This window comes from Echinops telfairi, unplaced genomic scaffold (genome assembly GCF_000313985.2).
Source record: "Echinops telfairi isolate 266 unplaced genomic scaffold, ASM31398v2 ScPeMD7_18;HRSCAF=68, whole genome shotgun sequence".
NCBI classification, from domain to species: Eukaryota; Metazoa; Chordata; class Mammalia; order Afrosoricida; family Tenrecidae; genus Echinops; species Echinops telfairi.
In genome coordinates, this window is record NW_022103915.1 from 10,924,687 (window position 1) to 10,938,546 (window position 13,860).

The 13,860-nt window shown below is 41.1% G+C and overlaps 1 protein-coding gene across 11 annotated transcripts in view; it reads right to left on the reverse strand.

Annotated features, from left to right (window-relative positions):
* UNC79 (unc-79 homolog, NALCN channel complex subunit) overlaps positions 1-13,860 on the reverse strand; it is a 299,617-nt gene that overhangs the window by 200,894 nt on the left and 84,863 nt on the right. For all 11 annotated transcript variants that reach the window (XM_045288090.1, XM_045288086.1, XM_045288091.1 and 8 more), the window contains 2 exons: positions 8,288-8,343; positions 7,316-7,445 (listed from right to left, as the gene is read on the reverse strand). In XM_045288090.1, the coding sequence (XP_045144025.1) occupies positions 7,316-7,445; positions 8,288-8,343 (186 nt within the window). The remainder of the gene's footprint in view (positions 1-7,315; positions 7,446-8,287; positions 8,344-13,860) is intronic.

A 13,860-nucleotide genomic window follows, 5' to 3' on the forward strand; every position in this document is an offset into this window, starting at 1 on the left:
GCCTCCTCCCTGGGGGATGGACAACAGAAAAGTGGGTGAAGGGAGACATCGGCCAGCGCAAGATATGACAAAATAATAATTTATAAATTATCAAGGGTTCATGAGGGAGGGGGAGTGTGGAGGGAGGGGAAAAAATGAGGAACTAATGCCAGGGGCTTAAGTGGAGAGCAGATGTTTTAAGAATGATGAGGGCAATGAATGTACAAATGTGCTTTACACAATTGATCTAAGTATGGATTGTGATAAGAATTGTATGAGCCCCTAATAAAACGATTTTAAATAAATAAATAAGGCAAGCTAAGGAAACAAAAAGCTTAAAGACTTTTGGAAAGGAAAACTGAAACTGCTATTATGAATCACTAATGCAGTTATAAACATGAAAAATGAACTAAAACTACAAATCAATTATTAAAATTAAAAAGAGATTTAGCAAGGTTTCTCAAAGCAAGATCAATATACCAAAAGTAATTATATGTCTACATGACAATAACATCAATAGAAATGTAAAATCTACAGGTAAAATACATAAGAGATACAGTTTTCCACAGAATACTATAAAATACTATTGAGGGAAACTATAGAAAATCTAATAAACAGATATACCATATTCATGGATTGGAAGACTCAATAGTATAAAGATGTCAGTTCCCCAAATTGATCTACAGACTCAAAGGCAATTGCAATCCCAATCCTAGCAGTTTGAATTTATATTTGTGTTTGTTTAATTAACTTGACAAAGAGCTAGAAATAGACAATCAATTCTTGAAGCAGGAGGAGGTAATGAGAGATGAAGAAACAGGAACAGGCAGAGGAGAACAACCACCACCACAAGGTAGTGCAGCTTGCACGTTTGGATATCAGAATTTATTAGTAAGCTAAGCAATTAGGACTATGTGACATTGTTAAAGGACAAATGCATCGATTGAACAAAATCAAGAATCCAGAAACATGAACTTTATTAAACAGATATTCACTTTTTGACTAAGATGGTCCTACTGAGCAGTAAAGAAATAAGATGGTTTCAGTTAAGGGTTGAGCTAAATTTTAAAACACTAGCAAGGCAAAATCTTAGCCAAATGTGGAACAAAATATGAAAGATCTCTCAATCACAATCCGTGGAAGTACAATACAACTGCTTTTGAAAACTGACTTTATCAATTAACATTGACTATAAGAGCTCATGGAAAATTGAATTAAAAGATAATGGCATTTTTTCACTAATTTTTTTTAGTCCTCCCCATCATATGTGTACCCTCTGATGAAGCAATTCCACACTAGTCATATACCTTGCAGAAATTACAAACAATATCATTCGATTTACATACAACTCAAAAGCAGGAAATTAAGTTATTTGTTACCTATGGAATAAACCAAGCCAAGCCCACTGAATAAATTCTGACTCACAGCAACCAAGATTGTAAATGTTGCAGGAGCAGACAGCCTCATCCTTTTCCCACACAGTGGCTAGTGGGTTTGAACTGCTGGTCTTGTGGTTGGCAGGCCAACACTAGTGTGACTCTAACCCACTTCTATTGAATCAATTATAACTCAAAGAGACTGTACTTAATTCTACAGTCTTACTGAACTTCCCATAGGGTCTCCCAGGCCATAATCTTTAAGGAGCATATTGCTAGGTCTTTTCTCCTGCAGAGCCACTGACAGGTTAGAACTTGCAACCTTTCTGTTAACAGCTAAGCACTTATCAGAGCTCCTTTTGAGAAAGGAAGGAGAAGGAAGACAATCAGGAGAGTGCACATAGTGGAAGATGCTTCATGAACAGAGATAATATGTGCATTTATATGTCTACACACTGGCACATGTATAGACACACAGATTAGATGAACATAAACTCAAGATCTGAAAAAGATAGCAAAAAATTAACAACTCGAAATGGGGAAATGGGAGGGGAGGTCAGATGCTCAGGCATCTGCCCTGAGGGCCATCAGTTGCCAGACTGTAGTGGGCTGCCCCCGCCCCCCTGCTGTTAAAGACAATGGACAGGCCAGCAGTCATCTATTTGGTTCCTGTAGCTGGGGTTTACACCCTACTGATAATGGTTCCTATGGAGACCCAGAGAACAGGTCAAAGTTAAGCTGCCATCCTAATTCTAGGATTCGCCCATTTTGTCACATGTATGCCCCTAATCCTTCCTCTTCCTATTGCGTGTATGTCCCTAGACCACCCCCTCTCAGCGCAACCCCTTCCTGTGATGTATGTCTTTACCTGTAATTAGTGGGCTTGCACGCCCCAAAGGTATATAGGCCTGGCTCAGCAACAGAGATCTCGCTCTGGCCTCTCTCACCCCCTAGCTCCTCCTCTTACTCCCTCTCTCCTCTCCCATCCTCTTCCCTTGTTCCCTTTCCCCCTCTCTCCACATGGACCACCAAGCTGGGCTGAGGTGAGCAATGCTACCATAAAATGTGTCTGACTGCATTAATGTAATATCTCTTCTATCGCTCATGCTCTTGATGACTTTAATATAAAGCATTTATATATCTCAACCTTACAATTGTGATTACTGAACCTGTGGGTAGTAGTGGTGGGGGACTGGCTCCCCCCAAACTTTATACTACAGGGAAATTGTGACATAAAAAACTGTTATATCTTCTCACACTGAACTCAAGAGTCCAATTGTACTTTTGTGGGACTAACTATCTGGTGGCCTAGTGCAAAGTTGACCATGCAATGCTACCATTAGTTAAGTCTCTGGTTTTGTGACAGTTGCTATGCTGGAAATGTATAGTTTATGCCGTATCTTTCATCCCATAGTTTAAAGACAACCTATGGTGTGTTTTGCTAACAAAGGCTCAATTATTTACAAGTTAGCTATCACAAGGAAATTATTGAAGATTTTATTTCTCCCCCACAGAAGCATCACTGCAATATGGCTATTTTTGTTACCCATTAAAAGTATAATATTTTGCATCTTTAAGAGTTATAGTTAATGGCCAAAATAATTGAAGTCGCTGTTCTGATAAATACTATTAAACCCAAAAGAAATCACAAAAGCTCATTATTTGATTTTGTGCCTATGACCTGGGAATATTCCTGTAATTATACTTGAGAGGCAATACGCAATTTACACACATACAGAGAGATAAAAATATGGCAAGCTGTTAACAAATCCTGAATCTTGATGGAGGACCTAAGACTATTCACGCATTATTCTTCCAACTTGTCTGTATATCTGAAAATTCATAATGAAAGGTTGAAGAAATGATACCAAAGGTTAGCAATGATTGGGGGGGGGGGTATTAGTAATTTTTCTTACACATTTCTATGTGTATTATGAGCAATCTTAATATAATAAAAAACTACTGTTTAAAATAAATCACTGGAAAATATATGAAAACCACTCCTCCCTAAGAAAACATTCCATCTTGAGCTTCCAAATCCCATAAAATCTTGTCTCAATATAATTTTTATTACTAAGACTATTTGAGATTGTAAAGCAATATAAATAGTGATACCCTTATTGTTGAGGCAATTTAAGAATGCTAATGTTCCAATTAAGACCAAATTCAAGAACTGAATTAACAGAAGTAGTGTCACATCCTTATAATACAAAAATAGTGGTTATCAATTAAGATGATCTAGATTTAAATATGAGCTCTATGCCTTGTAATCTGTATTAATTTATACATTATTTAAGTTGTATTCCACTCCTCATTTTACAGAACTGAAATAATAAAGGTTACCTCTTCAGCTCCATCACTGGTCTATCAGTCTGCCTTACTGTGCTGGCTCTCAAAACTTACCATGTCACTGTGATACTAGAAGTTATGCCACTAGTATTTCAATTACCAGCAGGGTCAGCCACGGTGAACAGGTCTCAATGGAGTTTCCGGGTGGGGAGAGAGTCATAAAGGTCAGCAAACAGACCTAGAATTATGTACGCTTTTTTGAGTTGTTGCTAGTTTTTTTCTCTTTTTATTCACTCTTTTGTTTTGCCTTTGTTATTGTTGTTTTGCCTACCAATCAGCTGGAGGAGAGTTTTCTTTGTGCCCATTACAAATCAAGGTATCCCAACACAATGAAGAAATCATCGAGCAATATCATTTAGTATCACATGCGAATAAAGTTTTGCTGAATATGACTGAACATCAGCTGTAGTACATATGCAAGAAATTCAGGTAGGATTCTGAAAATCATTTGGCATATCACTTTGCTAATGTCGCATGGATCTTGGCTGAAAACAGGGAAAACCAGGAAGATTTTTACTTGTATTTTGTTGACTATGCAAAGGCACATGTCTGTGTGGACCACAGAAATTGTGGACAACACTGAGAAGAACAGGAATTCCAGAACACTTCATTGTGCTCGTATGGAACACAGCTGTACATGGATCAAGGGAACAGAAGAAGGAAACACTGCGTGGTTTAAAATCAGGAATGTCCGAGTTATAACCTTTTACCATATTTGTTCAGTCTGTATGCTGAGCAAATAAACCAGGAAGCTGGACTACATGAGGGAAAGCAGGGCATCGGGATTGGAGGACGGCTTATGAACAACCTGCGATATGCAGATGACACAACCTTGCTTGCTGACAGTGAAGATGAATTGAAACACGTGCCGATGAAAATCAGAACTATAGCCTTCAGTACAGGCAACAACTCAGCGTAAAGAAAACAGAAATGCTCACAGCCAGACCAATATACAACATCGTTAGAAATGCAGAAAAGATGGACGTTCTTACAAATTTCATTTTCCTGGATCCACAAAGTTTCTAGAAGCACAGTCAAGAAATGAAACGAGGCGAATCCACTACACAGAGCCTCTTTGAAGAATTCAAGAGCAATGATGGTAGTTGGAGGCCTAAGGTGCACCTATTCAAGCCATGATATTTTACTGTTCGGAGCATAGCTATTATCCTATTACGGATAGCACTGTATGTCAAGATAGACCTTGAAATGTTCTTGTTTCTGAATTAGCCATTCCTCTTGAATTTGTCATTCCTAGCATCAGACACCATAAAACTGGCCAACTCAAAAGGGCCAACGCCAATCCATTTCAGTTCACGTCCGCCTACGATAGTGACTCTTATGTGTTCCGTTCACGTTTGATGATTTCCCGTCTCTGTGCGTCCTAATTCCGCCTTCAGGTTATCCATGGGTGTTTGCAGACGTCTCTTCGCAGTTGGAGCGGTGCTCCATCAGCAGATGGAGGTCCTGAAAGATTCGCTCCGTCAGCATCGTTCCTGTCAATTCTACTGCCGGGAGGCCGTTCTTCTGCAGTCGCACTTTCCAAGCTGAGCGGCTCATCTTCCGGCACCCTATCTGAGGACGTTCCACTGCCGTTCAGAAGGTTTTCCACGGCGAACCTCCCAGAAGTTGAAAGCCTCCTCGTAGCCTGTTTATAGTCTGAAAGCTCCCTTCGATGACTCTGCTGGCACTTGGAATACTTCCAGCTTTACACCACAGTACAGCACACCGAGAGACGAGAGGTGGACATAGCAATTGCTCATCAAATAGTTATCAAATAAATAAATCCCATTCGATAGCCATCTATATAGCAGCTGGGTGTTTATTGTAGAGATCTTATGAGAAGGGGTTGCGGTCATTATTTCAGTTCTTTCACCTTTTATTCCAGGAACTCTTCCATCTTTTGGGTGCTTTTATATGTAAACTACCCACTTGGCAAACTGAAGCTTTCTCTACTATCAATGGCACAAAACACCAATAATAGTAACTCCCACCAAAAATATAATTATTATCACTAAGGTTAATAGAATATATTCTGAGTTTAGACTAAGCACACCAAGTACTCCAAACAAAAATTGGAAAAAAAAAAGGTTTAATGTCTCTAATATTTCTCTTTAACATAACACCTTTCTTTTATCAGGAACATACAACAGACAACTGAATTCAGTTAAATTTCCTTAGAACCACCAAAATCGACAAATACATCATTTCTGAGAACACCAGTATATAATCTCAGAGTACTCTATAATATAAACAAGTCTTGCAAACAAATTCACCTCTCCGGATTCAGAAAAGTAGGTATACTGATATAGGGTGGGGGGAGGGGTGGAGAGGAAGGAGTATCAAGAACTCAGAGGGATGTCTAAGTATGACAACTATGACACACACTTGTCTGTGGAGCCACTTAAAGGGAGCGGGGCAGGCAGGCACCACTGAACAATTTCCAATAACCATTCAAGTCTCCATCATGAGATCATGATTCAAAACCCACCGCCATCGAATCAATTCTGATTCATAGCAACACTGTACAGGGTTTCCAAGACTGTAAATCTTTAAAAAGCAGACAACCTCCTCTTTCTCCCACACAGCGGCTGGTGGGTTTGAACCATCTACTCTGCAGTTAGCAGCCCAGCGCTTCACTAGGCAAATTAAGACTAATGGGTTCCGATTTGAGAACTTCCATGTGTCAAAGCGGACCACGATCCTGCTCCGTTGAGTTTAGAAACACTACCATTGAGTCAATTCCAACTCACAGCGTCTGAGCCCATCATAGACCAATTGTCATCTGCAGGAGCCAGGACGACGTTGCTGTGGTCTTCATGTAGCGCGGTCACGTGTTTAAGTAAGAAATTAACTAATTTAATTTGCAGTTTTTGAGCTGAGATTATGATTAATGTATTTGAAAGATGGGTGTCAGATGTTTGGACAGGGACACAATTTCAGTGCTTGTTATAAATGGTGTTTGTGTAGCTTTGCTTCTGCATGGGTTGCATCCCACAGTTTAAAATATGGAAACATAAACAACAGCCTAAACCCTGGGTTTGTTGGCTTGTTGGGCGGATGATGAGTTTGGAGGTTTTAGTTTTGATTTCCGTGTGGAGATTGATTTTTGTGTCTTTGGCAAATGGATGTCTTTACACTGAACGCCCAATGCTAATTTCTCAGCTATTAATAAACCCAGTACTCATCAATTGTTCAATTGTCCCGACAAGGTTGGCTACTACGAACCAGTATTGTTGGGAAATACTCCAAGTCTTCCTATTCGAGAAGAATTAGCCCGCCTGGGTTTTGGTGAACAACGAACCAATCTGCAGCATTGTGCTCTCTCCTTGCATCGGGGTAGGAATTGATGGACGAGAGTTAAATCCATAGATCAATTACATAGCAACTTGGACTGGGACTTACATAATGTGCTACAGGGTTGCGAATGGTTTTTTAAATTAGTTTTTATTTATTTTTTTATACACCACATCATCTGGGAAGCGATTTTGAACATGTTCAAAAGCATGATCAAGATAAGCAAGTAGATTTAAAAAGTAAATAAAGAAATAGGTGAGACAAACGAGGCATAGGAGAAATTAAGACAGGACATTCCGGAGCAAGTTTCTTCTTACCTGTGTACTGCAGCCCCCTGTACTCGCTGATTGCCCCAGGAGGTTTTAAATTGGGCCAGTAGTGGAAAAGCATTTGCACGGCCGGAGGCTTCACTTGTGAAGGACCATAGGCTATCACATACAGAAGATCCTAAAGGAAAGATGAAGCATGTCTACTGAGCATCAGCAAATAAAAGTACAGGGAGCTCCTTCCCCAAACTCACTACCATCCAACTGCTTCCGACGCCTAGTGATCCTTTAGGATGAAGTAGAACTGTCCCTGTGGGTTTCCAAGACTGTAATTCCTTCCGGGAGCAGACAGCCTCGTCTGTCTCTCAGGCACAAACTGGTGGATTCAGACTGCTGACCTTGCAGTTTGCGCCAATGCTGAACCCACTACCACACTAGGGCTCCGTGCAGCACCTGGACATGGGTAATTTCCCTCCTATTACCAGGCTATAAGCTCTTGATCAGGCACGCCTCATCGAGTATCTATGAAGCATTCTGTATTATTTACTATGTCTTTCTGTACAGAGCCTCCCCAAGTAAAATCCAAAAGTACACTACCTTCTAACAATTTGCTAATCAAATTGATGTTAAAATTTTATCAGAACATAAACCACTTTGTCAAACACTGCATTTAAAAATAGATTTGCTTAAAATACATTGCTCAAGAATCCACATCTACTCTTCAAAAAAAGAGATAAATTCTTAAGCAATCTGTCAAATTATTTACCAGTTAGGCTAGTATTTACTAAATTCCCAAAAGAAGATAGAGTCAGTGATTTTTTTTTTCTGTAAAGACATTGTGTTCTTAAAGTTTCATTTCTCCCCTAGATGAAAAAACAATTTAACCGCTAAATAAGGAATTATAGGCTCTGCCACACAAAAATAACAGACATCAATAAACAATAGCTTTAGTATGCAAACATTTTTTACTATATTCTATAAATTAAATCTGTGGCTATGATTTAAATGTGACCCAAAACTTACTTTCCAGACTTCTTGTTTATACTTCATGAGACATTCCAATAATTGACAATGATACACTGTAATAAAGAAAATGTAATTACCATGAAATATAAATAAAGGACAAAGCATTTCTTTAGCTATAATGAACTAATTCATATCACTTTTGACTGTAATCATTAAGTTAGAATGAGTTCCATATATTCAAATTTTTTAAACTCACATAAGCCCTCAACTTTATCAAATTTTATTCCAAGGTCTTTGAGAAGCATTGCATTCATCATCTTAATAAAAGAAATGTTAAGAAAAATCCCTAGAAATCATATTTACATAGCATAAATTTATAACACTTTAACCAAGAACGACTTAGAGAGGAAAAAACTAGTCCAATAGTATCAAATCATCATTATAATAAAAATTCACATTTATTGAACATTCATTGTGTTTCGGGTATTGTGTTAATATGTATTATTTCAAAATCACCATATAAAGTATTATTCCTATTTTGCAGTTAGGAAACTGAGGCTTGGAGGTTAATAAACTCACCTAGGAGAGACAGAAGCAAGTGAGAGATTTACGGATTAGAAAGGAAGTTTGACTGTTTGACCCCAATTCCATCTTGCAGAGCATTTTTTTAAAGCTACACAACAGCAAGTTTCCTTCTGTTGGTCTATGTTTACGTGAGGAGAGATACATTCAAAATAGTTTGACGCCTATTTGATCTCTTTCCTAATCTAGCATCCAATCCAATTACATTTATTACACCAAAGGGAGGCGGGGGGCGGGGGAGTTGACTTGAAACTATAGAGACAGTAAGTATAAGAGGTCCTGGTGGGGGTACAGCACGTGAGGTTTGGGGGGGAGGCTAATGGGGAGCTGATACCAAAGAGTACAAGAAGGAGGAAAATGTTTCTAAACTGATTGTGGTAATGATCGTCCAACACTGCTTGAAATGACTGAATTATAGAATGGTATGATGTTTGGATTAGGTCCTAATAAAATGGTTTGAAAGAAAGAAAGCTTGGCCTTCTTTTAGAACAGTGGTTCTCAACCTTCCTCCTGGCGCGACCCTTTAAGACAGTTCCTCATGTAGTGGTGACCCACCCCCCACCATAAAATTATTTTCATTGCTACTTCTTAACTCTAATTTTGCTACTGTTAACCCCCAATGGGGTCATGACCCACAGGTTGAGAACCACCCATTTTAGAGACTCCTTTCTTAGTGGATAGCAAGTATCACAACGCAACTACTAATACAAACTGGAAACTCACCAAATCCAATATGGGAACAAATCCTCCCAATTCTAGTTCCTGAAGACTTCCCGGATGCATCCCCTCGCTCCTTGTCGGTCCCTCCTTCTGACATGCCGAGACAGACGTTATCACTTCCTTAAGGGTCAGTCTACGCCTATTCTGGCTTCTCTCCGATCCATTTTCAACAGCAGCCAGGGTGGCACACCTACCCACTCAAAGCCACTTAAACGTTTCCCATTCACCTTGGGATAGAACTCCCCAACAGATATGCACAGCATCCCTCATGTCACAAACACTGCAACAGCTCTTCTGTCAGGGGACCCCTCTCTCAGCGACAAACACCCTGACTTTTCAGATTCACTGGTTTGCCAGGCTCCCTCCCGGCACATGCCATCTCCTCTGCGCACACGACTCTCTCCATTCCGGACTCCCTCCAATCCCTCCATTCTCAGACCAAACTTGCTTTTCCTCAGAGAAGCCTGCCCTGGCTCTGTCCTCCCCACCCGCTGTGGTACTGCATTGGTTGTTTTGAGAAACAGTACAGAGCAATTATGAACAACTTGTACATAATTCTTGTTGTTATTGTTGTTTGGGGTCACACTGGCTGTATTGCTAATGTTTGGGGTTGGGAGGGGATGCGAGGGTGGGCAGTGTGTCCAGTCTGCTGCCATCGGGGGAGGATGTCCTTGGAAACTGACTTAGCTCAGGCTCCACAGCCCAGGGGAGACCAGAGCTCTGCTCCAGATATCCGGCCTGCTACGGATCCCCGGTTGCCCTTCCTAATAAATGCTACATCCAGCACAACATGCATCTTCTGAAGCACATGTCACAGGAGAAACTTGACATTCACTTCTACTGTTGACTAGGTTTTTGTGATTTTTCTCCTTTTTCATTTTAATGATGTTTTTTCCATTTCCATGGAGGCTAGCTTGCTATATATTATTTTCTGCCCAAAGTTAAAGCAGTCTGTTCTCTCTTGAAATCTACTTGACTTCCTCTCGGCTGGACTGTTATATATTTACACTACCCCCTCCATGTACTTTGTAATTGTCTTCACTTAAAAATCAGATCTCTGGGCCCCTATTTTCAGCCTCGTGATTTTGCTTAATTTTAAGCACTTCTTGAGGTGGGCTTACTTGAATGTGCTGGCGCTGTGTTGATGTCTGCGGTTTGTTGTCGGTTCTCTGCCCAAAGACCTCCCCTCGGTAATTTATGGAAGATTGGTATTGTTTTTACAAATCCCTTTAATTTCTCCTCATGTAGAAATGCTCTTATTTCTACCTCATATTTGAGGGCTGATGTTGCTGGATATTAGATTCTTAGTTGGCAATTTTCTTTTCCTTCAGAGTTTTATATCGTTTGTCCCATTGCCTGATTGCCTGCATGGTTTCTGCTGAAAAACAGGCTTTAATCTTACCGGTTCACTTTATAAGGAAATAACTTTTCTTTCTTTCCCCAAACTGCGCTCAGAAGTCTTTCCTGGTCTCTGACATTAGAAGATCTGATGATGAGAGTTGTGGTGAATTCCTCTGGGGCTCTTTTCTGTTTGCAGTTCTGTCCGCTTCTTGAATGGCTTTTGTTTTTGTGTCCCCGTCCACGCTCATGATGTGAGGGAAGTTTCTTTCAGCAGCTCTGTTTGTTTCTTCCTGTCCTTTAATCCCTCTCAGACATGCATGATGCCTCTCGTTAGCGTCCCACAGAACCCTTAGACTGTCTTTGGATGTTGGTGCTCATCTCAGGGATGGTTCATGCCTATGAAAATCCCGGTAAGTACCAACGACTGAATGGCAACTGGACTAACACTGGGTTTTGATGTCCATGCCTCCCTGTTATTTCCCACACAAACCCAACGCTTGAAGAGCTTCCTTCGACTTCTGCACTTATCTCTGAGAAAAGAGTGATTCCTTTTCTATTTGCATCATTATCTCCAAGTTCACTAACTCGGCTTCCCATCGCTTGAATTAAACCACTTTGCTCTTTCAAAGTGCTAGCTATTTACAACACCTTAATGTTAACCTTCTGGATTTCTATTTGTTGCTTTTGTATGTTTTCCAGTTTTGGGGTTTTTTAGATTGCTCTTGTGGTGTTTTCCTGTTTTTTTCCCCACACCTCTCTCGAGCTACTGATTTTTCTGTTTTTTTTCCACATCTCTTTCAAGCTTTGTCCCCATCCAGGGAAAGTATCGAAGTCATTCTTCCGGATTTTGTATCTGGAGTTCCACTGCCTTTGACTCCTCAGAAAGATATCTTGGTGCTGTATGTTGGTCACTTGTGTGCACCATTCTATGTTGTTTCTTCATATGAACTGAAATTGTGATCTCTGGGACATCATGTTGATTTTGTATTTATTCCTCTTTGTTGATCAAGTGGGGACGTAGTGGGTGGTGACCACTGCCCACCAGTTATATTTGTTGGAGGTGCAATGGTGCTGTGTCGTGTGGGACAGGTGAACCCCTCAGGTGGAGCAAGAAATAAATAGCAAAAACAAAACACGGGAGCAAATAAATAAATGAGTGGACACCACACACATAAACACACTCTGAAACGCCCAAGCCGCAGCCAGCAGCTGCTTTCTCTTTCTGAGTCACTAGTGTGTCCTTATCAAAGTGCCTCCTCACGTGCTCACAGGAGAAGTGTAGCCAGAGGTGGGGGTTGGTGGAAATTTTCTGATCACCAGAGGGTTGGGGGACCTTATAAATGATTTACTCCTCTTGCACCATGTCTCTCCGCTGGCAGGTTAACAGCAACAAAAAAGGAAAATACCAAACCCAAAACAACAAATCCAGACTGGCTCTATAGAAAGGCCTCACCCCTACTTTGACTTCCGGGGCTGCCAAGAAGGGTGGGTCTTCCTGTTAGTTCCACCTCGGTTGGGGCTGTGCTGGCAATTTATCAAAACAAGGAAAACAAACAAACAAGCAAAACCCCAAACAGTTCTCACTGTTGCTTTCAGGCCCAGGGGACAGGGGATTGGGCTCCACAGGAAGATCGAAGCCTTTGCTGCCAGTGAGACACAATGTCGGGCTGGCACCTGCTCTGAGAATCAAGCAGGTGTGGGGAACCTAGCCATGCTGTTCTCCCTTCACCAGCCTCCTGTGCCCTGTGGCAGTCTCGCCTGCTCTGCCCCTCTTGTTTCTTTAAATCATTTTATTAGGGGCTCATACAGCTCTTATCACAGCCCATCCATACATCAATTGTGTAAAGCGCATTTGTACATTCATTGCCCTCATCATTCTCAAAACATTTGCTCTCCACTTAAGCCTCCGGCATCAGGTCCTCATTTTTCCCCTCCCTCCCCGCAACCCCTCCCTCAGCCCTTGATAATTTATAAATTATTATTTTGTAATATCTTGCCCAGTCCGACGTCTCCCTTCACCCACTTTTGTGTTGCCTGTCCCCCAGGGAGGAGGTCACATATAGAGATCCTTGTAATCGGTTCCCTCTTTCTGCCCCTCTTTTTGCCTGCACTCTTAGTCCCAAGGATATGGAGGGGGGTGTCCCGTCACTTCTTTCTTCACCCAGCGGATGTGAGGAGCAAAGGGCCCACCTTTCTTGTTGTCAAGCAACAGAGATGGCTTTGCACGGGTGGAGACGCTGTTCATGGTTAGCCACTGGAGAATTTGTTTTCCCCCCTGGCTCTTTCCGTGCCAGTGCCACTCTGTGATGTGTGCTGTCGCTGTTCGGTTAACTGATCTTTCTTTTCTCACAGTCAGGGCTCCAAGCGTGTCCTTGACAGCTGTGTTGCAGAGAGTTGGTGCTGTGTGTCTGTCTGAGCTGCTGTCTCACCGAACGTCCCTCCGTTCACTTCGATAATTCCTTGGTTAATGTCTTCTTCTTCAACCAGATCCTAAGCTTCATGAAGTACCAGCAGGAGTCAATTCTGCTTCACTAACCACAAAATCCTCAAGGCTAACTTCTACTAGATGCCCAAGGACTCTTTGCTGACCATCTGGTCCTCTAGAACCAGAATTTTTTTTTTTTTAATTAGGGGCTCATACAACTCATCACAATCCATACATACATCAATTGTATAAAGCACATTTGTCCATTTGTACATTTGTTACCCTCATTATTCTTTTTTTTTTAATTATTTTACTGAGGGCTCATACGTTTCTTATCACAGTCCATACATACATCCATTGAGTCAAGCACCTATGTACACCTGTTGCCCTCATCAATCTCAAAACACTTGCCCTCCCTCAATATCGTTTGCTCATTTTCCCCCTCCCTCCCCCTCCCCCCTCCCTCTTGAACCCTTCATAATTCATAAATTATTATAGATTTGTCATAAGTTACCCTGTCCAATGTCTCCCTCCGCCCTCTTCTCTGCTGTCCATTCCCCAG